The sequence below is a fragment of the Diachasmimorpha longicaudata genome, chromosome 12 (genome assembly GCF_034640455.1).
Source record: "Diachasmimorpha longicaudata isolate KC_UGA_2023 chromosome 12, iyDiaLong2, whole genome shotgun sequence".
NCBI lineage: Eukaryota > Metazoa > Arthropoda > Insecta > Hymenoptera > Braconidae > Diachasmimorpha > Diachasmimorpha longicaudata.
In genome coordinates this window covers 5,855,095-5,879,955 of record NC_087236.1, presented here as the reverse complement: position 1 = coordinate 5,879,955, position 24,861 = coordinate 5,855,095, and the positions used below count along the sequence as shown (strand labels likewise).

Here is a 24,861-nt window from a genome sequence, read left to right as displayed (position 1 = left end):
CCAAACCGGGATTTAATTAATGTTATTGATTTTTCCTGACATTTCAATTCCTTTGATGTAAAGTCAGCTTTTGTTCGGATTCTGCGATTTATTTGTAAAACGTACTTGACATTCATGGGCTGGAGCTTTTCAATGGAAATTTGAGATAATTTTCAGTGGGCAGAGGGAATTTTATTACTCTATTGGCTTTTGTCGGATTGCAATACAAATGAAGAGTGATAAGAATGAATTTGAGTCAAGGGTGCATTTGGTATTCACGTGCACCTGGCTTTATTTACATTATTGCGCATTGAGAGTAACAATTGCAGAATTTAGGGTATTAATTTATGGTTTTCCTAAGTTTCTAAGGCGGTGTCGCACTCAGGAGTGATTAATTACGTCTCGTACTTGTGCTTGATGTCCTTCCATAATTTCTGGAACAAGAGATGATGAAGTTAGCAATGCATTCGTATTTATTTTCAGACTTATTTGCAGAACATTCGTTGAAGGGAAGAATAATTAAACTATCGAGAAAAAAACACCTGCAAAACCGGATTAATTAGCGGTTTCAAGAGCTGAAAATAATGGCTGGAGGACAGCTTCTGGAATGGAGTTGGAACGTCGAGTGGTGATGGGGGTTTCTCGTGATTGAAGAGAATATATTGGATGTGGAATTGAAAAGGTATGAATAGAATGCAATGCAGCATGCAATGGTGGAAGTAATTTACATATTTATTGGAGAATGCATGCATATTGATGAATGTGTGCAGTCAATGTGAAGGGAAAAATTGAAATCATGAAAAAAAGGCATTGAACAAACTCGATTTATCGACGAGCCTTCAATGAACATGAAAATCATAAGTCCTTTCACAACTGAGACTGTATTGATTCGAAAAATAACCTCAACAATCCCCTGGACACTTACATCTCCGACCCCCATTGCCCCAAGAAAATACCCCCACGAGAAATAAAATGACAATCAACGAGACAATTAAAAATAAAAAATTAATGGCAAATTGACTTACGCCTTTATTGTAAGTCTCGAAGATGGTGTCAGAGGTAACATCTATGGCCCTCTCGAAGAGGAAAGAGCCTCCGATGATGGCGAGCATGAACGTCGACGTTCGCTTAAATATCGTGTTGTAGATCAAACCCTGGATCGACATCTTGACCCTGAAATCAATTAACAAATTACCTCTGGTGTCTAAATAAACTCTCGAAGATGTTTTATTTCACGAGGAATACCTCCTTACGTAAACTATAGTGTCAATGTGTCTGTTTCACCGACAAGAGCAGAGATTATTGTTTGACAAGAGCAGGATTGTGGGGGAGATTGCTGACGCTTGTAGGAACTCTTGTGGCCGCTGCGGCGCTTTAGTCTATCCTCTTTGCGCTACCCATGAGTCGGGGTGTCTGTGAATACTCGATTCGTGGTAGTTGTTTTGTAAACGTTAAAAAAATTGAATGAGCAGTGAAATTCTCTTTCAATTAATTTTTCATTACAAACCGATATAAAATGTGCAAAGTGTTGGGGGAAAATAGTATTTAACCCTCATGAAAGCCAACGTGGACAGTGTTGCTTTCCTGTTACGAGAATTTGGAGGTTAAACCCCGTTGATAAACATACATCCACTCATTGACGTTTGACGAACAATTCTTGTAATGACTGAAAATACAATAACCCTGGAAGAAGGGCCGATGTCACCAGACCTCTTCTCTGATCCTGAGTCACAAGAGTGTTCCAACATTCCTCTGCTGGACGAATCCTACCCAAGTTCAAGAGAGGCCACAGAGCCAGAGCCCCCAGGGGATGAGCCAGAATGGCGAGGAATGAGTATGGATGAGATTCAGAAGGGCCTGGGTCCCTTCGGTTTCCATCAACACCCCCCAATCACCCCATCATCCGATCACACAGTCCTATTTCGTCTGCCCCTGGATAATCGAGGGCTCCCAAGGCCCCATCCCACCAACATTCTCGACAAATGGAGTGTCGGGTACGTGAGAATGCCCAACTCTCCTCACAGTCTGTACCCAATAGACCGCGGGGCCGAGAAACCCCGTGAATTTCGAATGAGATGGGAAGTTATTCAGGAATCATTGCTACAAAGTTTCATGTCCACTGCACAATTGGAGACAGCAATATTATCCTACAATCACAATTACGCTGATCGATGGGACTTCAGTGCTCTTCACCATTTTTTCACTGACGTTGTCGAGGAGGAGGAGGCTGAAATATTCTTCAAGTCGTTGCTCCCACAGATGATACAGTTGGCATTGCAACTCCCAGCAATGGTCACTGGGCCAATTCCACTATTGAAAAAGCACACAAACTGTTCGATCAGCTTGAGCCAACTCCAAGTGGCGTCTCTCCTGGCCAACGCTTTTTTCTGCACATTTCCAAGGAGGAACTCGACGAATCCCCAGTCTGAATATGCAATGTACCCTTACATCAATTTAAATAACCTGTTCGCCTGCTACAACGAAGAGAGGCCCAATAGATCAGCAGCTGTTGCTGAGAAGTTGAAGTGTCTGTTTCATTATTTTAGACGAGTAACAACCACAGCTCCGGAAGGTACAATAACAATCGAGCGTCGCTACATCCCAAGGGAGAACTGCCCAAGATGGGATAAACTGCATAATTTACTGCCTCCATTGCACATAACTAGCAAAGGAACGATAGAAACGGAAGGAGCTGGACTTCTTCAGGTTGACTTTGCTAACAAATACGTAGGTGGTGGAGTCTTGAACTGGGGCTGCGTTCAGGAGGAAATTCGCTTTGTGATATGTCCCGAGTTGATGGTGACGATGCTGGTGACAGAGGCTCTCGACGACACTGAAGCCCTCATCGTCACTGGCATTGAGAGGTACAGCAGGTACGAGGGTTACAGCAGTAGTTTTAAATTCGCTGGAAATTTTGTGGACGAAACACCCAGGGACACTAGTGGACGACGAAGAACGTCAATTGTTGCTATCGATGCCCTTTATTTTACCCAGGCAGACTCGCAATTTAATATGAAAAATATTATTCGAGAGTTGAATAAGGCCTACGTTGGCTTCAGCACATCTGTAATGCCCAACACCACCCTCCCAGCGATAGCGACAGGAAATTGGGGATGTGGAGCATTTCGAGGGAATCCAAAGCTCAAGGTGCTGATCCAACTAATGGCAGCTGCAGCAGCAGGACGTTCAATGGTTTATTTTACATTTGGTGAGACCGAGCTGCGAGACAGTGTTGGGGCCATGTACTGGCATCTTCTGGATCGCAATGTCGATATTTCTCGACTCTTTTCACTGCTGCGTCAATACGAGACCGAGTCGACAACCGATCATTCGGATTTTTACCGTTTTTTATTTAATCGAAGTAAAATGAAACCACTGACCAAGTATTTTTCAACTGTTAAACCTCCAAATGATGGAGATGCCAAGAACAAAGTGGTTCAACCGATTTATCACTCTAGAGCGAGAGTCAAGGATAGAGGGAGGTCAGTTCACAAAATTAAGTTGTCGGAAGAGGAAGAAGAGGAGAGAATCAGGAATATGGTGGAGGAATATGCAGATGATGCTCCTGAGGAGGCACCAGACTCTCCTGATTCATCTGTCAAGACTGAATTCTCTGAATCTCTGAAGGAAAACGAGAGGCACATGAATTGCTCACAAGTTCTGGCTGAACGTACTGAAGTCACAGTCGAGAATGAAAAAAGCAAAATGTGCACAGCTGAGGAGGAGAGACTGAAAAGACGAATATCACAGCTGGATTTATTCGCACCGAGTCTCGACATACCTGAGGTCACACTGTCTGAAAAATTGGTGAACAGCAATATCCCCTATGATCACGAGACAAGCATTAAGAGGTCCAAATGCTCACCCAGTGGAAAAGGCCAGAGAAAAATATCAGACTTTTTTGTAGTGAAAACACCATTGTTATAAAACTTTCAGCATATAATGCTACGATATCAGATTAATCCATAATTCGTTAATGACAACTTACGTTTGTATATAGTATTAAAAAAATATTGGAGTCTAGATAATAAATGACAATTTTTGAAATCACGTCGATTTATCTTTGTACTCGAGAATCCAGAAGTGCTTTTTCACGTTTGATAACGAAATTCTATCTTTGCTCTGCTTCTTGATCAGCTGGAACAAAGAAAAAAAATATAGATTTATTATAATTATAGTATAATTATAAATTATATAGATATAGTTATTTAGGAATTAATTTTACCTTTGAAATGAGGTCTTTAGCACCAGGAGTCACATAGTGTGGCCAGTGAATATTGACAGTCTTGATTTTTGTATAAGTCTCTTGTTGAGATTCGCTCAGGAATGGAGGCTTACCAACCAGGAATTCGTAGCACAAAATTCCCAAACACCAATGGTCGACGTAGATACTGTACGTCTGACCTTGTATCATCTCAGGAGGTAGATAATCCAGGGTTCCACACAACGTGGTTCGTTTTGATGATGGGGCATGCACAGACCATCCGAAGTCTGCAAGTTTGATGTTTCCATTTGAATCCAGCAACAAATTCTCGGGTTTGATGTCTCTGTGGATGACGTTGTTTTTGTGACAGTAATCGAGGGCGTCAGCCACTTGGTACGTGTATTTGGCAGCTAAATGCTGGTTGAATCGCTCCCCAGGTTGTCTCTTGAGTTCCTTGTAAAGCTCTCCCCTAGCAGCGAATTCAAGAACCAGGAAAATTTTCTTGTCATCGTGAAAGTACGTTAACAATTGGAGAATGTGAGGATGTCTCAAGTGTGATTGAATTTCTATCTCACGTAGTGCTTGTTTCTCAACACGTCCCTGGATGAGCTCCTTCTTGTACAGAGTTTTCAGTGCCACCATGTAGTGAGTTCGCTTTTCCCTAGCGAGGAAGACCCTCCCAAACTTTCCTCTGCCCAGGGGTGCCCCCAGCTCGAAATCATCATAACTCCATCGGTATCTGCCATTGGTGCACTCAATGTGCTCCTGCATGAGAGCAATAGTCTCAGCAACTCCATTTTGATGCTGCAAGGGTACGTGATTGAGCATCCCACTTTTTCCCTCCATATTCAGCATTTTTTGCATCTTCAACAAGCTCGAGCTGCCCTCGAGATCTCTATCACAATAGATCACAGTAAATCGAAGGTGGTACACAATTTTCCTGGGGGTAAACTCGGAGTGGAGGTCGTTTTATTTATTTATCATCGCTCCAGGAGGGGTTATAAATAATATTACAGCAACAATCACGATATATTCAGCTTCGACTTCACTATCTATCCTCTTCACTGTTGGAATATTCACTTTCTGATTTATTGTAACAATTATTAATTAAGCAAATAGCAGTAAAATATGACAACAAATTCACTGTGTCCAACAACAGTTGATGATACTTTAACGTGCCTCAGTAACGGACTAACATTTTGAATTTGGCAGTGAGTGTCGTGCTCTCTATCGGTTATCTCAATAGACCATCTTATACATAGATACATAGATAATTTTTTTGTCGCTGCCAACCGCCAAAATGGACGGTGGCTCCACCGTCGGGTAATCACAATTTTTGTTCCCGATTACTCTGCTACATAATCTATGGCCAGTCCTCGTCAAATAAATCAAGCTAACCTAGCTGCACCGTAAATGACGTCTCTGTATACCCAGCTCTCAAATTTTCAAGCGTTTCATGTATCGGAATGATTGGAAAATGGATCTGGATGTTGCAACAAGATATTTACCACCTCTAGTCCAGGGGAAAATTCACGGATACCTGAAAATGGTGATCAGTGAAGTGATTTGGCATCGGACACGGCCAGGGGATGTCACTGTCATTGCAACCTGGTGGGGTGAGACTGACAGTGCTCATTTCAGGTAAGTCAGTGTTTATTACTAATAATTAACGACAACAGACGATTAACAATAGCTTTCCATCTCTCGTCTCATTCTCGTCCACCAAAGGGGTTCGAACATCCACTGTCATCAATCAATGGATCTTCCAATTGTTTAAAAACATTTTTGCAATGTTATTCAACAGGTTCAATACTCCAATTAAAAATCAGTTCTTTTAAATATTCGAATAGAAAAATAAAAGGATTCAGAAAACCCAGTGGTTCATAACCTCAAAATCTCAGCGAGAATTTCCACAATATTTTTTATTACAATCCTCCCCAATGTTCATCTTCCTTCCAGACCGGTGGACCCGGCCATGTCCAGCACTCGTACGACAGCGGAGACCACCGAGATCTACGCAATAAGAACAAACTTGGATTTGTTCGAGGAGTACCTAACGAATTGTTGTACTGTAGACCTCCTGATAATCTCCGAACCCCTGAACGAAGTCGTCGGCACAGCGCGAATATCTGACCTCCCGGAAATCTTCCGAGGAAAACCGTACATCGAATACTGCAGTATAACCAACAAAGTGGGAACAAAAATCGGAGACATTCCAGTTCACCTGGAGCTATGCGAAGCCCACAGGGCCCCCAGGAAGTCAAAGGACACCAGATCCTCCCTAGCAACCCCCTCATCGCTTCTAGGCCTCGACCTAGGTGTCCGCGAGTTGACCATCTCCCCGAAGAAGCCTCACACTCACAATATTTCCCCCACCATCGAAAGAGACATCTTCAGCCCTGAAGACCACGTCTACCGCTCGATTCTGAAGGAAAAAAGGTTCAGTACGAACAGAACGACCGAGAAACTTCCCTCCAAGGTTACCGACAAGCTAGTGGCTCAGGTAGTTGCTAAAGCCCAGAAGCTCCGAGGAATTTTGCTGAAGGAAACCAGAGAAGAGGATTCACCAGACACAAACGAAAATTCCCTGGAGGGTAATCACCCAGAGAACAGCCCTGAGGACCTCTACAAGTACTTCATGGGCTCTAGCATGTCCCAAAAGGAGGAAAAACGAGCACTGGAGAAGTTACGATCATCATCACCGACCCCAAGTCTCATAGACATGGCGACAGACACGATAACCTCCTGCAGGAACGACAGACCAGCTGATCGTTGCTGGTCTCGAGGAACTACTGAGGATCTCCCAGATGAATTGAACGAGGAAATCCTATCAAATCGTCTGCGAGTCCAGCAGAAGGAGGCGACCCCCATGGACTACGTCGATAGCCTCCGGATATTCATCGACTCCTTGTCACTGACTCCAGCCGGATACAGAAGAGTCAAGTCTTCCTGTCTGTGTCGAGGCGATGGTGTTCCCATATCAGTTACCTACTTCGTGCAGTACGACGCGGCCTTCGGGAACGTGAAGAAGTACAACAAGAAGGTGATTAACGAGGGCAAAAAGCCAGTGAAGATATCTTCGAGACGACAGGACGGTCAGACAATTAATTTTCATCACGAGGCAGTCTACAGTCTCCCTCGTTCGCACCTTCATCTCCAGATGAACACACCCCTGAGATTCAAGATATTCAATCGTCACCTGGAGCAGAGGACCCCCACGGAGCTCGGGGTGGGGTCAATGTACATCAGGGACGCTGTCAACTCCTCCCACCTGAGCTCCACGCAAAAGCTGGCGGTGGTGAAGAAGGGGATAAAGATAGGGGAGCTCAGGGTGACGATTGAGCTTGGAAGTGATAGAATTCACTTCGGGAAGCAGTTCATCGACGCGGTGACCATGGCCAAGGAGAACATCCCAGTGCTGGAGCTGTCCCAGGGGAATCATCACAGGTGCACTACTGGAGAAGAGTCCAAAACGAGTGGAACGAGCGCAGGAATCGCAACGATTCCGGATCGTAGGGACTTTGGCAGGCGTGAGGGAAGTGGTGAGGCCTCGTCTGCTGGGAGGGACATGGAGAGGGCTGATGAGAGACTGAAAACAGATGTTCCAGTGCGTCCAGATGAGAAAACCCTTCTCCATGGACTGATTCACATAGTCGAAGGGAGAAATATTCCAACTGTGAGCAGTTACATCGTCTGTCGCGCCCTCTGGCGACAGGACAAATCCTCGAGTCGTCTGTGCACTGGGACTACCCCTCAATACAACTTCCACCAGATAATGCCATTGATTTATGGTCCAGAGTTGCTGGAGAGAACCAAGGACAACTGCATAATCACCGAGATCTACTCCAAGAGCCCCATTGGTGTGGACAGTCTCATAGGTATCTCGAAGCTGTCAGTTCACCAGTTGTACGTGGCCTTCAGAGATCCCCTGGTTCTTCCAAATCTCCTCAAGTCTCGGTTTCCAGTGATAAGTGTCGACGATTGGGTCCCGATAACAAATCCAGTCACTGGTAGACTCTGTGGAGAGCTATCAGCCCTGGTGGCTCTTGGCACTGCTGATCAGATAGCCCTCCTGGAGATGACGAGGGATCTTCGGGGGAGAAATACCCCTGATGACGACCTCAGGGAACATTTGAATCTCCATGGAGACACCAGAGAGCTCGGGGTTCGCAGTCAGGAGTGTCAGACCGAGATCTCAACTGTTTCAGACATGAAAAGTTCAGATTCGAGATTCAAAATAGCGGAGGAATTCAGAGGGGAACAGACAGCTGTTCTTCACACAATTGTTGATAAACTTGCTCAGGCCCTGACTGCCCCCAGAGTCATAACGAATCAGGAGGCACAGACTGAGTTTCAAGTCCCCACGAGGGAGTCAGATCATCACATGGAGATGAATCCAAACGCTCAGATCATGAGTTCAAATCCATCGAACAGTGGGAGTCTCTCGGGTGACAGTTTCAACGAGAGTCATCGAGATAATTTCGAGATATCGAGGGAGATTTACAGGAGTGTGGGGGTAGGGGCTGAGTTTAACGAGTCACCTGGAGGGAACAATCAGACTGGGCGCGTTGATTATCCCTCGGCTCCAGGGGCCGTCGGGAAGAGAATCGACGTCCCCAGTTCTTCGAAGAATGAGGCACCAGGGGTGAAGGGACTTGAAGACCCAGATGACGATTTGGAGGATGAGGAGGTCTTCAGGGTAATTATTGAGGTGGAGTGTGCTCTGCACCTGCCTACTGTGGAGGTGTCCAATGGACCAGTCGAGCCCAGCACGTATGTTACCCTCCAGAAGGCCTTGGGTCGGGAGGAGAGGACTGATGTGTGTCCCTACAGCTGTAATCCCAGGTACGACTGGAGGTGCGACACAAAGTTATCGACTGAGTTCCTGACGAACGACAAGATGAGACTGATTATGAAGGTTTGGAGATTGGTGGATGCTGAGGTCGATGGGAGAATTGATCGAGAAAGAGATATTGTGATTGGATTTTCTGCTGTTGATTTGTCGATTCTGACAGCTGGTTTTCCAGTGGTGTCTGGATGGTTCGATATAAACGACTTTTCTGGGAAGACTAATGGACAGCTGAAGGTTTCTGTGACACCGCTGGAGAATATTTCGTCGATCTCGAGGTGTGGGGGGACTTCTAGAGCCCCAGCCCCTGTGGATCACTCGAATTTCTCATCACCTTATCCTGAGGATCTGGAGAGAATGGCTGGAAGGAACGACATTCAAACTGCCCCTAAAACCTCTGCTGAATGTTCTCAAATCCCAACAGATTGTGCCTTCGACATTGCCCTGGGGCTGGGCGACGCTTCCATGTCATTTCTGTCCTCATCCTTGAAACAGAAATTGACGGAGTTGGATGAGATCAAACAGCGCCTCCAGTCTCGCCTCCTGGACGTCACGAGTACAGCCTTTGAAGACGATTTCGATAATGATTTTGACTTTATCGAGGGAGAGGGTGAGCCTGAGGGTGACGACAACAACGGAAATCGTCTGGATATTGAAGATACGTCTGGAGAAGCACTTGTGGACACCAGTTCCCCAGCTAATGGGCTGGTCAATCGCATAACGAATGGAAATGGGGAAGTGATCGGTCAGATTGAAGTTAATAAATTCCAGAACATCAGTGACAACGTCACCAGCAGTCCAGAGGCGAATTTAACAGACACAGGCTACTCTTCCGGCTCAAACGTTCATCAGACTATTACCAATGGCCACATGGCCGACCAATGGGTCCTCGACGATCCCGAGAACCTCGATCCAGTGGTCAATGGACTGGAGGATCAGGGGTATCCAGCTAGAGGCACTCGAATGCATATAAGTCATTTGTTAGACAAGCTCTCGATGCAGCTGACCACAGCTCCAGCCCCCATTGCCAATCTTCCCATGAAACGAAACATCATGGACTTGATCAGCAGCCTCAGGAGGAACAACAATAATTTCTCCAACGACATCAAGTGCAATCGCCAGGCGAATGTGCGAACTGTACCAACGCAGACTGATACGAATTTCCACAGTAATAGTCAGCCGAATAATTTGGAGGTTAAGACCGAGACAAAGAGGAATAATTCGACCTCCAGTGGTGATGAGGATCGTCTTAAAGAGGATGAGATCCCAGCGAAGACTCAGAAGAGGGAGAAAGTATCGACAATTGTCAGAGAAGAGCTCATTAATGACGAGCAAAATGATTCTTCTGAGTACGATGAACTCTCGACACATCTCATTACCTCAAATATTCGACACATGAACTCAAATGGTATGGTGAATCCTCTGTTGTACAGACATGCACTACCAGATATGGATTTACCTGAAATGTCAGAGGTGCAGGCAACAGGTCAGACCTCCAGTCCATCCTTGACGCCTGATGATGACACCCTGGAGAGACTGGAGTCCAGGTACTCAGAGAGCTTCAGTGCTACGATAAACAAGAGCTTGGGGAGATTGAGGAATTTTTTGGATGGGGAATCCACATCTCTGGGGACTCGACTGTCACCAGTTGAGAGCACTGAGCTGTTTCGCGTCACTCCGTCTGGAATACCTGAGAATACCGATGGGAACATCGATGTAACTGTTATTCATAAACCGTGTAATGACGAGCTGATGGCAAGCAATAGCATGGGATCTGTAACAACTGTTTCTGAGAATAACACACTGAGAAGTGGAAGTGAGATCGATGATTGTAGTTCTGTGAATACAGAGACCTCGGTATCGGCTGCCTCCAGGCAAGCTCCTGATGGGGGAAATACTGTCGAGGATCCTGGGCGACCAGTCTTGATGAAAGGGAAGGAACGTCCTGAGGATTCTTCGTCAGGGAATTGAATTTTAATGGAAGAGGAATTGAGGTAATTCGTGAGAATCTCAATGATTATTCAGAACGGAATGAGAAGAGAACGAAAAATTCTGGGGATACAGAAAATAATTCTGAGGACTCTTCCACCGTAAATCAAACGTTAGAGGGAGCGGGGATTCACTCTAACTTTTTAACAGAAAATTTTATTGTTAAATCAGCACCAGCTGAATGCCAGTATACGTAACTACAAGCATGAAAGAATGCAGTCTTCGTGCAGGGAATTTTCAACTGTTTCATCTACGACGTTGGAATTTTTTACAGTAAACAGATACGTCGTACTCTTCAATTAGGAAATACGAGTAATTACCTAGTGGAAACTCGACGCATTTACCTTTACCATATTTTTTATATAATCTTTCTGTAAATAGAAGGCAATTTTTAGTAGTTTTACGTAGGTCTAAGGAATGTGTAAATACTACGTGACGTTGAAACAATAAAACGACCGAGATAACTGATATTCCATATATATTTTCTATATAAATTCCAACAACAAATGATAATTAATGAGATGTCACATACAAATGGCTCACAAGGAAAGTAATTTTAGTCTTTGAAGTAAGAGGACAGATAGGCCTCTTTCTGGGACCATTTCTGGATGACTCCAGGGTGCATTAGCCAGATTTTCGCGTCTGTCCCTTCGTGCGAGTGAATCATCGAGCAGTCGCGAATTTTCTGAATTTAGAAATCGATAAAATTAATCAATTTGTTATTCATTCCACCTTAATGAGAAAGCCACTCACTCGAAAATTACTCAGTTCTTTTTTCGTGTGCTTTCTGGGCCGCTGACGTTCAACAGTCATGCAACCCCGGCAGAGGTACATCCGGTTGTTCAAGTGCCAGTAATCGCCGATGGGATTCTCCTCGCAAATGCCACACGTATCTGTATTTCGTTTGCAGCATTTAATTTCAACTCCAAGACGAAGATTCACTCGTCCACCGAAACTGTGGTCGAATATTATGCGCCTTGTCAGGGGTGTTATGTTCCGGTAGAGCCCGGGCCTTCGATAAATAAGGGAGGGAACCAGGATCAGAAGACAATTACAGCAAATTAAACAGTAAAAACTACTGATTTACAAATTATATTATTGATTTGTGGCTCCCCTCAATGGAAATATCAACTCACCCTGGGTTTCGATTGGTATCAAACCCCTTTCTCTTGGCGGTGGAGCCAAAGGGCACCTTGGACTCTTTAACTTTGTCCGGGAACAAGGGAACATTGTACTCACAGGGGGCTGGGTAATCCTCGGTATGAGCTATCGAAACAGCGAATCTCCCCAGCCCTCCGTAGCCCTTGAGGCTGAAGCTCTTGACGCAGGGCTTCGAAGTAACTGCCTTGAAGGCCCCCGGGACATCGTACCGTCCCGGCCCAGTGTTCGGAAAGTCCTCGGACATATAAAATCGCATGAATGGGCTGGTTCCGGTCCTGAGACCGATGTTCCGAGATCTTCCTGAGCCAAAACATATTTTCTGCTGCTCTTGCTTTTTGACAATGTAATTGAAGCCTACGTGGAGAGATTCAATGAAAATTTAATTGAAAAATGGGACAATTTCTTATAAAATTACTGTTCGTTTTTAATAAATATCTCGCAATCTAAGGCAGATAGAAAATTTGTTGATAGGACCTTTTTTGCGGAGCGAATCGTGTTCTACAACAAACGTAATAACAAAAATTTCGCTGTCTTTCTCAGATCATGAAATATTGCTAAAAAACAACTTAGAGATAAGCCAACTCATCTCGTTTTACCTCTAAATTAAATCTAAAATTCACTCGACAGAACTAAAATGATAACAACTTATTTGCGTGTCGCTGAGTGCATTTGGCGGTGAATTGAAAATTGAAAAATACGTCTGTGTTGGTGCTGTAACATCCTGACAAATAAACTCTCGCACACTGTGACAACTGGGCGGTAACTATGTATCGGATATTACTTGAGTTTGAAATGAATGCGCAAAGGCACACTACGCACGTACCGTCGCGACACACCCACATTGCAACTAATGCAGTTTGATATTATCGCGAAAATTTAAAATTGAACGAAGCGGATGGAAATTTTTTTGCCCTTAACTTTGTTGCGGTCTATTAGACGGAAGATATCAGTAATATATATTTGAGTTGTACGAATTGGGGATTACTATGGCAACCAGGCACACAGTAGTTTCTGAAATCGCTGATTATTGACTGAATTGTTCTGAAATGGTCTTTTATGCGGATTCATTCGGCATCGCTGGCGGTGGAACGGGGACGGGGCTCATCCGTAACCCAATTTCCAGATTTTTACGAGCACGCAATGGAAAGAATTATTTCCTTACCTTCCATCGGTTGTGGATATAATCGAGGACGGAAATAGGGAGGCGGAAGATGGATTTTGTTGACAGATTTTACGATTTTCAATTTTTCAAAGTGAGGATTCAATTATTTTTCCAATCCTTTTTTAGCGTTATAGATTTGTTTATAATCTGCTGATACTTCGCGAACAATAGTCAGTCATTATAGAAACAATATAAAAAATAAATACTGGAGAGAATTATATTACGTAATATGAGGTAACACTGCAGACGCACAACGTCCAATGTTTTTAATTGATGCGTTCAGATATAATTAATTAAATAATGCCGATCGATCTTGTCCTTCACAAACTTTAACCTCTGGAACAAACAAAGAATGGTAAATGGCACCAATGAATATCAAGAATTATTTCTTAAATAATTCATGCCACTCATATTACTCACTCAGAATATAAACAATAATCGAAACGAATGAACTACAGCAATTTGGGCTGACGTTTCAAGCTTGACATATCCAATATTTTGTGTCGATTGTGTGGACTTTGTTTCCTGGGCATTAAATAATTTTCACCTTGAAAGTCTGGTAAAGCCTTCGGTGATCCTTGGAATCGGGGATTGTTATCAAACTGAGGGGCTAAACAATAATTAATAATGAATTAATTCCAGGGGCTGAACAAACCGTTTTTTCATTAAAATTGCGTATTTGAATCCTCACCATCATTCCCATGTCCCCCAGGCAAATTATTCTGAAGATTACTGAGTACCATGCTGGTGAACAGCTCCATTCCCCTCTGATGGCTGGAAACATTGGGCAGTTGTTTGGTCCCCAAGTACTTCATCGCCAGTGCCTTCATATGCAAGCTGGTATTGCTGTCGCTAACTGACCCAGAGGTCTGAATGACATTGGCTTGATAATCCAATCGTGGATAGTAGGAAGCATCAATGGAAATAGGGTTCATCCTCCTACCATCGACCATGGACCTGCCCTCGGAGCATCCAGACGTGTCAGCAAAAGTGAAACCAAATAATTTCAACTGCTCCATAGTCGACTGTTGGATTCCATTCAGTCGGAGTTTAGACCCACTCGTCTCCTGGACAATCTCCTGGCCCTCGTCCCCCGGCCCGTCCTGCGTGTTGTGGAGTATTTCATTAACTTGACACATGACATTATCGTAGAGAGTCCAGCCGACCTTGGGGGTCTTCGTGACGACCTCAGGGGGTGGATCATCCCTGATATTGGCTGCAAGAACTGCTGGAGGAGCTGGAGAATTTTTCTGACTAGGGATATGGCTCCCTCCACTGGACAATTTTTGGTGATCCCTCTGGACACCTTCTGGCTGCTGATAACGTGGGGGTTCAGTCGTCAGGCGACTTGGCTGGCTCTGAATGACAGCTGGAGTTCGCTGGTGGATTTGCGGTGGCTCCACACAAGACTCTCCCTGGAGATTCCCTTGGAGTGACTTCCTGGCTGATGAGTATGTGTGAAAATTATTGCTGGCTTGAACTGTCGATGACATATGACTCTCTGAATCCTCGATGATCTGCTCAAGAGGGCCTTTAGCCACTGCCGTCGCTCCAGGTGTTCTACTCCCGAGGGTCTTCCCCAGAGGGGGCGGTTCCTGATAATCTGGAGCCGTCGGGACAGCATCGACGTTGTAAACTACTGCGTCCTGAACTGTTAATTCAAAGCTCGTCATGACTCCGATGGATACTTTTTTTTCCTTTATCAGCTGCTTGCACTTGTCCTCCCTCTGTTTCTCCTCGAAGTCCTGAAGATCTCGGGGGGATTTGGGGTACTGGAGGCGTGGATTCTGAACAGCTGGATCACTGATAGTCGGGGAGACGTGGGGAGGAAAGGGAAGTCTCTGGTAATCAAAGTCTCTGGGTCTTTCGGTCCTCATTGAGAGGAGGGTCTCCACTTGTCCCTGGAGCATCTGTATCTGGGCATTTTGACTCTGGACCAAAGACAGCAACTTGTTTATTATCTCGTTGTTGTCTGACTGATGGGAGTGGCAGTCACAGGGGCTTTTTACTCGGTCCAGTTTTTCCTGAGGAGGCGATGACTGGATTTTTTCTTTTGCGATCAAGTCTGAGGGCCCCTGTGGTCGGGGCGCCAGTGAGAGAGAGCTTGCAGGTCTTCTTGAAGGGGAGATCATGGGGTTACTGGTGGGGAGGATCTTGTTCTCGGATGGGGAACATTCTGGCCCGACTTTTTGGTAAAACTTCAGGCGAGAGTCCCTCTGGAAGGGGCCTGGGGGAAGCCTCTGGGGCCTTTCGGCTATCGCAAGGGCTGTATTTGCCCCTCTTAGAGCTCCTAATGATGAGCTGCTTGGAGCTCCTGGTGATGAACTACTTCGGAATATCCTCTGGACTTTTCCATCGTCGATTTTAGGACTGCTGGAGGGCTGAGGGGGCACTTGCTGCTTCCACTGGGCATATGAGGTTGGCAGGGGTGAGGATCTAGGTTTATTCGAGAATGTCCCTCTTTGTTGGGGAGTGTCGAATGCCAGGGACACCTCTGGCACTGTTGGAGTAGTCTCAGTCTAGTATAGAATGCCCTTGCTGTCAAGTTTTGTTTATAGAATTTGAAAGTTAGAGGTTAGGTTCTTACCGGTGCTGCTGTTGGATGTCTAGGGACTCTTGGCTCTATTTCACCACTCACATTGCAATTTATGTACGCCATTGTGACACTGTGGGGGGTGAGTTATTTAAACATTGATCGGAATTTGTTGATATGTTTGATGGAAATGTTTTTATTGTAAAATACTACTTCGACCAACCGCCAAAAAAATTACAGTGGGGGAACACTTTGGGCAGAAGAAAACCCTAGAAGTTCCCTAGTGTCGGGTTGGTATTTCTTAATTCTCTAGGATATGTTCCCGCGTTTTTTCAAACATCAAGGACAAAGTTTTCTTATAAAAAAATAGTAAAACGTTTTTATTGAACAATTTATCCAGCGAACCACATTCCTAACCAAAAAATATTTCAAGTTTATTCTTATTTATGCATAAAAATCACTCATGCTTTTTATATTTACAAATATAAAATAGATAAAATAGTAATCATTCTCAGGGAAAATTCCTGAATAAAAAGAAGACGCATTGACAACAGGTTCTCGATAAATCCCGTTTTTATTCCAATAAATTTCCGCGACAGAATAACGAAACGATTTCATTTCCGATAAATTCTCGTAAAATGTTACCTCTACATGCAAATTAAATAAGTAATATAAATACCCTAGAATATTCCCCAAAGCGTTTTTTGATAAATTTCTGATCGAACTAGTTAAGCTATTAAAGCCGATGGCGCCGAAGCTGATTGTCCAATCGTGCCAGCTGGTACAGGAAGCCCTCGTTTGGATGAATGCTGCGACTCTTTCGCACGAGACGGATCGCCTCCTCAGCGAGGAGGTGACGTTTGATCATCAGGTATGCGATTACACAGGTCGCACTACGCGATATTCCCATCACACAGTGAACGAACACTTTTCCTGGGAATTATGCGATGATTTTTTTAATTGAAATAATTTTTGAAAGCTAATTAATTTACCTCCACTCTTGATGGCATCATCAATGAATACAGCTGCTGTGTAAAAATATTTGCTAATGTCTACGGATGGCAAATCCGCCAGAGGAAGACCCAAGTACTGCATCCCAACATCTCTGTAATAATCTCTGTTGGTGGGCACAAAACCAAATCGCGTTCCCTCAGCTGTGTTTAGCACGTGAGTAACACCGATGCGTTTCAAGTAGCTCTTATTTTTTGCTGTGGTCCTGAAGCAAAAGAGGAAAATTCATTCCAGGAACTCAGATCATAGCGTTAGCGAACGTATAAAGAGGAAATTCCTTACGCATCCCCGATTAATATTCCTGGATAAACGACGGCGCAGTCAACTTCCTGTTGCAGCCGATAATACTGAGGGTCATCACGGTCCATGTCGAATCCTGGAAGAGCCGCGTGCTGGACTGGAGTTGCAATAAGAGCTCTCGATAGGGTGGACAGTGTCGTCTCGCCATCCAGGGGCTTTTGAAAATCCTTTTTAATGGTGAGAGATAAATTAATAATATAAATATTTCCAGCCGATAGTTCGATCACTTCAATTGTTATTCACAGAAGAGTAAACACATCTCCTCAGTCAACAGAAAGTTCTTGATTTTTTATTTTTTAAATAAAAAAATCAGGTGACCCAAAGTCTCAATGAGTAATTTTTAAAAAAGACGATGAAAAGTAGAGAAAAAAATTCAAATTCCGATCACCCCCTCACCCTCACCCGGTCTCTATCCCTCCAGGTAGTCTTCATCGTTCGGTCAAAGTCTTACTGCCATCAGACATGAATTAGCATTCGCTCCAGCGGTGACAGAACGAGTGTCAGGTAGATAAGTATTTCGAGAGATAATGTATGGAAATAACAGCAAGCCAATTCGCAAGCTTAAAATAATGGGGTATTTTTAAACCCCTGGGGGAGTGGCGAAACCAGATAACCGCGATTTCAGGTCAAGATCAGTTATTAAATAAAAAAAAACATAAATCAACAGATAAAATAAAATAATACATCGATATATAAGACATTCCCGACCTTCCACAATTTTTCTTTGACACGTGCGTTATCCCGCCAATTAATAATCAAACGTTCCCACCAATTACCGACCAATAGAAATGCCCCATTCCATGTGAAGTGGGGGAGGGAACCCTCCACTCCAAATTATTTTTCAAATTTTATTAAATCCACGAGCCCCTCATGAGCTCAGAATTGATTAAATCGGATGAATATTGCTAATTAACTGCCAATCAACTTTAATAATCGGAATGTGCCTCAAACGGCTCAAGGTCAGGTTTAAAAATAGACGCGCAATATTCAGCAGAGAAAGCTCTCGCGCAAGTGGTTGTTCTTGCCCTGACAAACTTGACAGTTTCGTCAGTCTATAGAGAATTCATCCCCAGGTGCCTGACAATTCTCCACCCCTTGCCCTTCAACCCTCCGAATATTTCAATTTTTGTATTTTTACTGCGATGTCACGTTCCCTGGAGGGCACAGTAGTTTTGTAAATAAAGATTCACGATTTTTATTGTTTATAATCATCCTTACCTTGGCTGCCATCCTCGCACCGCTGTCAGTCACTGGATAATAGTCGTGCCCTTGAATGATTACTACGCAGTTTGATTTTTTTCTCTCAAAACTACCAATTGGAATCAAACGACATTGTTAACCTCCTCTCTTGTGTATTAAATTGTCGGGCTCTATAAACGGTCGTTGTTCATAAAAACTCAGCCTGATGACGTCTAGAAGAGCGCGAAATCAGAACCTGGAAAATCAGGAATTTTTTATTTATTAGATCTGGTGGAATGCGATTGGAAATTTCTGGAAAAAAATCTGGACAATTTTCTTATCGATCTATTCCTTTTCTTGTCAACATGTTTAGATAAATATATAATATATAATATAATATATTATATAATATTATTGATATATCTATTATGATCTATCATTTTTTAAGTTATCAGTCATTTTTATCGAATATTTTTCTCGTCCGGGGGCTTGTCACGTCTATAAGCAGCAATTCTTCGTGATAGCCCCTCTGATAGACAGAAGATACATCCAAACCGATCGGAAAAAGCAAAAGTAGAAAGTCCCACAAAGAAAGTGGACTTCCCTTGTGCGTGATGCATTTGTCATGCATTTACCCCATCATTACCTCTAATTTTACGTCTCTAGACAAAATTCCACTGATTGCGGGGGCTGCGTGGGGTATAAATTATTCGTACGATAATGAATGACAGCGAACAGTGCGACGGGTTCGCGGTTTACTCCGGTGTAGCCATCGGTTGGTTGTCCCAAAATTATTTTTATCATTTGTCGTCTCAGAAAAATTTTCTGGGGAGAATCAAGGGCTCTGGGAAGACAGTCCTTCAGGAGAATGACGAAGGGGAATAGCGAGGACCTCTGGGATGCGAGCACCCGACGTCATTTTCGAATTTACAAAGTCGCAGCCCAAATCATGGGGGTCTGGCCGTTTACGTGTCAACAGACATTTTCCAAAACTCGATTTCTTCTTATCATAATAATACTGGTACTTAATTATTTATGTCTGAGGTATTTGTTATCTTATTTCAATGCGGAGTCTTGTAGAACATTTAACGGAGCCCTCACGGAATTGTTTGAATTTTTTAATTTTTTTTCGTGACCCGTAATTTTTACTGAAAATTTCTCTGCCCCTGGAAACCGATTTTCCATCGCGAATCGCCTGAATTCTTCCGCAATTTCTACCGAATATTTCAGAAAAATTGTGATAAATACTGAACCGAATAATTTTTCACCGAAATCCGAAATTTTCAATTATCAATTTTCGTAGATATCAATGGCAACAATGCTAGCGCAAGATATTCTCAAAAATTGCGGTAATATCAATGATACATTAGAGTCATCTGTGTTGCTACCTAGTGCATTCCTCGGAATAGTGAAGATAACGCTCCCAAGAATTTACTGGAAAAATATTAAATCCATCGTGGTGTCAACAGCGCAGGATTGGTCAACCACCACTAGCTCAGAATCCCGAAAAATAATGGAAAAAATGTCGCTGATCGGTGCTGCGGGTTTTCTCTTTCTTCTCGGCGGTTCATTGTCTCTCTCAGTGCTGACGATCCTCCACAAGGCCGCCCTCAATTTCGAACTGAGAAATGATAATTCCACGGAGCTCCACGTGGCCCTTGGAGCCGGTTGCTTCAGGTCAGATCTTCCCATGAACATGTACTTGACATATGCAACACAAACTGTTCAAATTTCTCTGATGCAGCTGTGTGTGAGTGGAAGTGACGCCTCGTATTTTCAAATTCTCAGTCATCTCAGTGGTCAGTTGGACATACTGAGACTGGATTTGGACCAATTCCCCAATTCCAGGGACACCAAATCATCGCCAATTGATGAGTTCATTAAACGACACAATCGATTCCTGAGGATATGCCATCACGTGGAGGAGACGTTCACCTTTGTCCTCCTGTGTCATTTAATGACCAATTTATGCTACATAACGAGTGCTTGTAAGTAGATTATTTGAAGGTACCTGTTGGGGACTCTCGTTGTAACCGAGGGCTTGATGGAGACGGGGAACCGACTCCCACACGACTTTCTTTGCTCTTCCAAGAGGCTATCACTGAGTCCTATTTTCCAGTGATGATTGTCTTGACGACGTGGAGCAAAAATGACGAATTTGGTGACGTCCTGATATTCGGATCCACGACACTATTTCTCTACGCCCAGATATTCTTGTTCTGCTTCGGAGGAGACGTCATAACAACAAAAACGGAAGCGCTGTTTCATTCAATTTATAGTTACCCGTGGTATGATCTACCAGCGAGCGAGCGCCAGAAGGTGTTGTTCATCCTGACGAAGACTAATTACCCAATGCATTTCACGGCGTGCAAACTCTATCGATTGAATCTGGAAAATTTTAAAAATATTGTCAAATTCACAGCCTCACTCTTCTCCTTAATGCGACTCTTCCTGCAAAAGTAAAGTTCGATTGATCTGATAGTAGAAATGGGAATAGTACGCGGATGAAAAAAATACTAGAACCAGATAGTGATTTTCATCTGTCCTCGTAATTAATCCTAATCCATCAATTGGGTAATCAACCAATTAATTGATTGGAGTAATCCTTTATCTATCGATTGAGGTATTTTATGTTTAATAATTTCCTTAGGTTTTACAATCAAACAATTTATCCGCCGAAAAATCCAATAATAGTATAGTAAAATAGTTATGAAAATTAAATATAACGCACGTTTAAATAGTTCCTCCAATAATAAACAAACTGTCTGCTACCGCAGTCTTGTGTTTCGACTTTTCTCGATAGTTCATCAATTCAGAAATTATTTATTGCAGCCCAACAGTTCTCCGAAGTATCGATTGTCACATCCGGTTGATTCCGACTCTTTCTCTCGTATTTTTACCACTTGTTCTATCAACAATGTTCCCTTCTGCTGATTTTCCTGAAGTCTTTGCTCTCTGCTGTCCACCCCAAACGTCGCAGCTATAAGAAACCGCTCGAAGAGGGCTAGCGGTACCTCCTGTATTTTGACTTGAAGTACATACACTGTATTCGCCCTGTCATTATCCCATTTGATGGCTCTAGGTAAAATACATCGCCTATGAATTTTCCATACGATGATGAACGACCACAGAAGACACGTCACCTGCGCAGCAGCCGGTTCCCAACCGACGTCGTCGCCCACCGTTCCTTCGGCGCCACAACAAGCTGGTGTTCTCCAGTCAGTATATTCTTGTCCTCGACGTAATACCTCCCGGGGGAGTTCCCAGGTGGAACCGGTTCTTCAAGGACAATGAAGAAAAATCTGGAGGATCTGTGGGCTGAAGATGCTCGTCGCAGTCTCCGGATATACAAAATCATAGCGGGAATTATGGGCGTCTGGCCATTTACATGTCAACAGACGTTCTCCAAAATTCGCTTCACGTCTCTCATAATTATTCTGGTACTTGATGTATTTTTGCACTGGTTTAATTGTTGTTTTATTATAATTTGAGGGCTCAGTAAGTGATCGACCTGCTCGTACGAGCGATTATCGCTCGACCTAGATTATCACTTCGGCACTAGATGTTTATTGTTGCATAGTCGATTGTTGGTCAATTATTGGTCGATCTATAAACTTTTCTTGATAAATTGGACCAATTCGACATTGAAAAAAAAATATTTCCTTCAAAATCTGATTTTTTCGGTGTCGATTGTAGATGTCCTTGATAACTATGCTTGCGGTAGATCTCCTTATCAGGTCTGACAATATAAATGCAACATTAGAGTCAGTTGTTTTTGGTCTGAGTGGATTTCTGGGAATAGTGAAGATAACGCTTCCAAGAATTTACTGGAGACACATAGAGTCCATCCTAATTTCGACAGCTCACGATTGGTCAACAACGACGAGTCCAAAATTTCGTGAAATCGTTAATAAAAGCTCGCTGATTGGCACAGCATCATTTGTCCTTCTACTCGGCGGTTCACTCTTAATTAGCGGGCTGTTTGGACTGTATAAAGTCACCCTGAACCTCAGGGTAACCAGTAGAAATTTGACGGGACAGCACGTGCTGTTCGGTGCCGGCTATTGGACATCAAATCTTCCTTTGAGTATGAACATGGTGTATGTTGTGCAAAGTATTCAACTCGGCGTTACGCACTTGTCTGTTAGTGGAAATGACGCCTGTTACTGCCACATTATCAGCCACCTCAGCGGACAGTTTGAAATATTGTCAATGAATTTCAGTGAAATTAATGAATCGGGCGACCGAAAATATTTACCAATTAATGAACTCGTGAGGCGACACAATCACCTTCTGCGAATGTGTTTGCACGTGGAAAAGGTGTATAATGTCGTTGTTATGTGTCATTTAATGAACAATTTGTGCTTCACAAGCAGTGCTCGTGAGTTATCGCCCTTTTCCGTACTGCTGATCATGATTTCTCGGTTGGGAATTGATGGAGATACTAATTATGTAAATTTATGGATTCTCCGTCATTAGTCAATGAAAAAACTACTTTCCATCCCCTAAGAGGGGAATTCTGATGAGTAGTACGGTAAATATTCCAGACCAGACGAATAATCAAATAGTTTCTATTTTCTAGTGATGCTAATATTAACAACATGGAATGATAAACAAATGGGACAGGTGATAATATTTGGAAGTACAACAATATTTCTTTACGGTCAAATATTTCTATATTCGTTGGTAGGTGAAGTAATGAAGACGAGATCCGAAACATTACGTTATTCCGTTTATAATTGTCGGTGGTATAAATTACCGTTGCCAGAGCGTCGGAAGATTCTGTTCATTCTGACAAAAATGCAAAAGCCTATGGACTTTACCGCTGGTAATTTCTACCGTTTGAACCTGGAGAACTTTAAAAATATTGTTAAATTTACTGTTACATTGTTCTCTTTTCTGCGTCTCTCCCTGAATAAGTGAATTACCATTTGTTGCGATGGCCAAAGGAAAATATTTTTCATATTCCTGGAGCCCAAATATTTGTTTCCCGCGGTTGATTTGAATTTTTAACCGATCGATGGTCATTCGTGGGAGACTAACCGATACGAAATTATTTTTATGACACGTGAAATATTTATTAATCAACTTAATTATTAATTAATTGTAAAGAATGTTATTTAGATAGAAAGGGCAGCATTTGAGTCAAACAATCTGCCCTGAAGATGATTCAGCGACAGTCGCTCATTCCCAATAAATAATTTCCCTTGTTACCGATAACCGCACGAGTACCTCGTGTCCTGCATTACCGACTTTGTTGACGTTAACCTGTGCAAACCTGTCAATTGTTCAAGGAAAATAAAATTGCTAAGGTAATGAATAACAGTTAATAAATTATAGAATGGTAATTACTCCACAGATGTAATCACCGTGATGGAGAAACAAATATTATTTTTGTCATGGAGCTGAAATAGTAGAACTTTGCAAATACAAACATTGTTGGTTAGGTTATGGAACTCACGTTCTAAAAATTCCTATTGATTCCAAAGTAATAGTAGATTTTGTCATGTAATGAAGCGACGAAGAATTCAACAATGGAATCAGACGAAGTAGGAAGTACCACACCAACCAATGAGGAGACAAAGAGTGCGGGTCAACCGCTATCAGATTTCCTAGTGCAATTGGAAGATTACACACCGACAGTGAGTCCCCCTCAATCACTTCTCTAATAAAAAAAATTATAATGTAGATTTACTCACAAATATCTGACACATGACATCGATACTATGGATTCATTGAACTGAAATTCATTATTTATACTGTTCATGAATTATAAATTGGACTCCCCCAGGTACCTGATGCAATAAGTGAATATTACTTGCATCAAGCGGGATTCAACTCAACAGATCCTCGCATGTAAGTCCCTTAACCGATTTAATCCTCGAGAAAGATCACCGTAATGAAAAGAATTGATCCTTCCAGAGCTCGGTTAATCTCTGTAGCAGCTCAAAAATTCATCTCAGACGTTGCTAACGACGCACTGCAGCATTGCAAGACAAGAGGGGCCAATCAAAATACAAAGTCAAAGGGTAAAGATCGCAGGTACACGTTAACAATGGAGGATCTCAGTCCAGCAGTTGCTGAGTACGGTGTCACCGTCAAGAAGCCGCATTACTTTGTATAAAATGAACTTCCTCACCATTTGTGTCACTAGTGGACAATCCATCGGTTACAGGAATAAATTCTCAAGTTAAACTGACATTCATGAGTTTAATATTTAAACAATTTGGGTTGAAAGCGTCAATTGAAGCAATCAGATTGTTAATCGCAAATATTTTGATTGTTTCGTTGATTGAGGACTAGCAAAATAAAAAATCTACCACCAGTATGAAAATCTCATTATCCACCTTTTGCCTAATGTCCTGGAGTTTCCATGATCCTCAAATAAACATTCTAATGTCCCAGGGGACACTGCGAGAAGTTCCATGACTTTCCAATGACTCCAGTAATAACTGAAAGCTCATTTAATCAGAGCTTTCCTACCTCGAACATCA

The 24,861-nt window shown here is 43.0% G+C and overlaps 11 protein-coding genes across 13 annotated transcripts; 6 read left to right on the top strand and 5 right to left on the bottom strand.

Annotated features, from left to right (window-relative positions):
* Window positions 1-229: 229 nt before the first annotated feature.
* LOC135168063 (cytochrome b-c1 complex subunit 9) lies at window positions 230-1,145 on the bottom strand. The gene is made up of 2 exons (XM_064131916.1): window positions 1,005-1,145; window positions 230-413 (listed from the first exon to the last, which is right to left on the bottom strand). Exons 1-2 carry the CDS (start codon window positions 1,143-1,145, stop codon window positions 375-377), a joined length of 180 nt encoding a protein of 59 aa, XP_063987986.1. The 3' UTR covers window positions 230-374.
* LOC135167793 (C2 domain-containing protein 3) lies at window positions 522-11,491 on the top strand. Its single transcript, XM_064131343.1, has 3 exons — window positions 522-661; window positions 5,557-5,824; window positions 6,143-11,491. Exons 2-3 carry the CDS (start codon window positions 5,640-5,642, stop codon window positions 11,001-11,003), a joined length of 5,046 nt encoding a protein of 1,681 aa, XP_063987413.1. The 5' UTR covers window positions 522-661; window positions 5,557-5,639; the 3' UTR covers window positions 11,004-11,491.
* LOC135167807 (poly(ADP-ribose) glycohydrolase-like) lies at window positions 1,523-3,906 on the top strand. Its single transcript, XM_064131373.1, has one exon. It carries the CDS (start codon window positions 1,642-1,644, stop codon window positions 3,904-3,906), a length of 2,265 nt encoding a protein of 754 aa, XP_063987443.1. The 5' UTR covers window positions 1,523-1,641.
* LOC135167842 (aurora kinase B-like) lies at window positions 3,979-5,395 on the bottom strand. The gene is made up of 2 exons (XM_064131447.1): window positions 4,205-5,395; window positions 3,979-4,116 (listed from the first exon to the last, which is right to left on the bottom strand). Exons 1-2 carry the CDS (start codon window positions 5,045-5,047, stop codon window positions 4,027-4,029), a joined length of 933 nt encoding a protein of 310 aa, XP_063987517.1. The 5' UTR covers window positions 5,048-5,395; the 3' UTR covers window positions 3,979-4,026.
* On the bottom strand, window positions 11,492-13,024 carry LOC135167954 (uncharacterized). The gene is made up of 5 exons (XM_064131691.1): window positions 13,006-13,024; window positions 12,828-12,893; window positions 12,158-12,536; window positions 11,775-12,105; window positions 11,492-11,706 (listed from the first exon to the last, which is right to left on the bottom strand). Exons 1-5 carry the CDS (start codon window positions 13,022-13,024, stop codon window positions 11,578-11,580), a joined length of 924 nt encoding a protein of 307 aa, XP_063987761.1. The 3' UTR covers window positions 11,492-11,577.
* Window positions 12,395-16,291, bottom strand: LOC135167809 (uncharacterized). 2 transcript variants are annotated; one of them, XR_010299925.1, is made up of 5 exons: window positions 15,932-16,291; window positions 14,036-15,863; window positions 13,765-13,954; window positions 13,569-13,680; window positions 12,395-12,536 (listed from the first exon to the last, which is right to left on the bottom strand). XR_010299925.1 is itself a non-coding variant. In XM_064131377.1 (4 exons), exons 1-3 carry the CDS (start codon window positions 16,001-16,003, stop codon window positions 13,797-13,799), a joined length of 2,058 nt encoding a protein of 685 aa, XP_063987447.1. In that variant the 5' UTR covers window positions 16,004-16,291; the 3' UTR covers window positions 13,460-13,680; window positions 13,765-13,796. The 2 variants fall into 2 exon arrangements, 1 of the variants encoding a protein (XP_063987447.1); XM_064131377.1 differs by lacking the exon at window positions 12,395-12,536 and having other exon boundaries at window positions 13,460-13,680.
* A 141-nt stretch (window positions 16,292-16,432) lies between these two features.
* Window positions 16,433-18,564, bottom strand: LOC135168055 (dual specificity protein phosphatase 3-like). 2 transcript variants are annotated; one of them, XM_064131902.1, is made up of 4 exons: window positions 18,407-18,564; window positions 17,171-17,355; window positions 16,870-17,093; window positions 16,433-16,810 (listed from the first exon to the last, which is right to left on the bottom strand). In XM_064131902.1, the coding sequence occupies exons 1-4, from the start codon at window positions 18,416-18,418 to the stop codon at window positions 16,614-16,616; spliced, it is 618 nt and encodes a 205-aa protein (XP_063987972.1). In that variant the 5' UTR covers window positions 18,419-18,564; the 3' UTR covers window positions 16,433-16,613. The 2 variants fall into 2 exon arrangements, with proteins under 2 accessions (XP_063987972.1, XP_063987971.1); XM_064131901.1 differs by lacking the exon at window positions 18,407-18,564 and adding an exon at window positions 17,591-17,766.
* A 146-nt stretch (window positions 18,565-18,710) lies between these two features.
* On the top strand, window positions 18,711-21,287 carry LOC135167833 (odorant receptor 46a-like). Its single transcript, XM_064131435.1, has 3 exons — window positions 18,711-19,388; window positions 19,671-20,355; window positions 20,487-21,287. The coding sequence occupies exons 1-3, from the start codon at window positions 19,236-19,238 to the stop codon at window positions 20,828-20,830; spliced, it is 1,182 nt and encodes a 393-aa protein (XP_063987505.1). The 5' UTR covers window positions 18,711-19,235; the 3' UTR covers window positions 20,831-21,287.
* Window positions 21,288-21,451: 164 nt separating this feature from the next.
* LOC135167953 (uncharacterized) lies at window positions 21,452-22,583 on the top strand. The gene is made up of 3 exons (XM_064131690.1): window positions 21,452-21,807; window positions 22,064-22,454; window positions 22,516-22,583. The coding sequence occupies exons 1-3, from the start codon at window positions 21,658-21,660 to the stop codon at window positions 22,581-22,583; spliced, it is 609 nt and encodes a 202-aa protein (XP_063987760.1). The 5' UTR covers window positions 21,452-21,657.
* A 16-nt stretch (window positions 22,584-22,599) lies between these two features.
* LOC135168059 (odorant receptor 2a-like) lies at window positions 22,600-23,492 on the top strand. The gene is made up of 2 exons (XM_064131905.1): window positions 22,600-22,748; window positions 22,950-23,492. Exons 1-2 carry the CDS (start codon window positions 22,667-22,669, stop codon window positions 23,288-23,290), a joined length of 423 nt encoding a protein of 140 aa, XP_063987975.1. The 5' UTR covers window positions 22,600-22,666; the 3' UTR covers window positions 23,291-23,492.
* Window positions 23,493-23,538: 46 nt separating this feature from the next.
* On the top strand, window positions 23,539-24,693 carry LOC135168062 (transcription initiation factor TFIID subunit 10-like). The gene is made up of 4 exons (XM_064131915.1): window positions 23,539-23,679; window positions 23,885-24,009; window positions 24,159-24,223; window positions 24,290-24,693. Exons 2-4 carry the CDS (start codon window positions 23,902-23,904, stop codon window positions 24,489-24,491), a joined length of 375 nt encoding a protein of 124 aa, XP_063987985.1. The 5' UTR covers window positions 23,539-23,679; window positions 23,885-23,901; the 3' UTR covers window positions 24,492-24,693.
* Window positions 24,694-24,861: the final 168 nt, after the last annotated feature.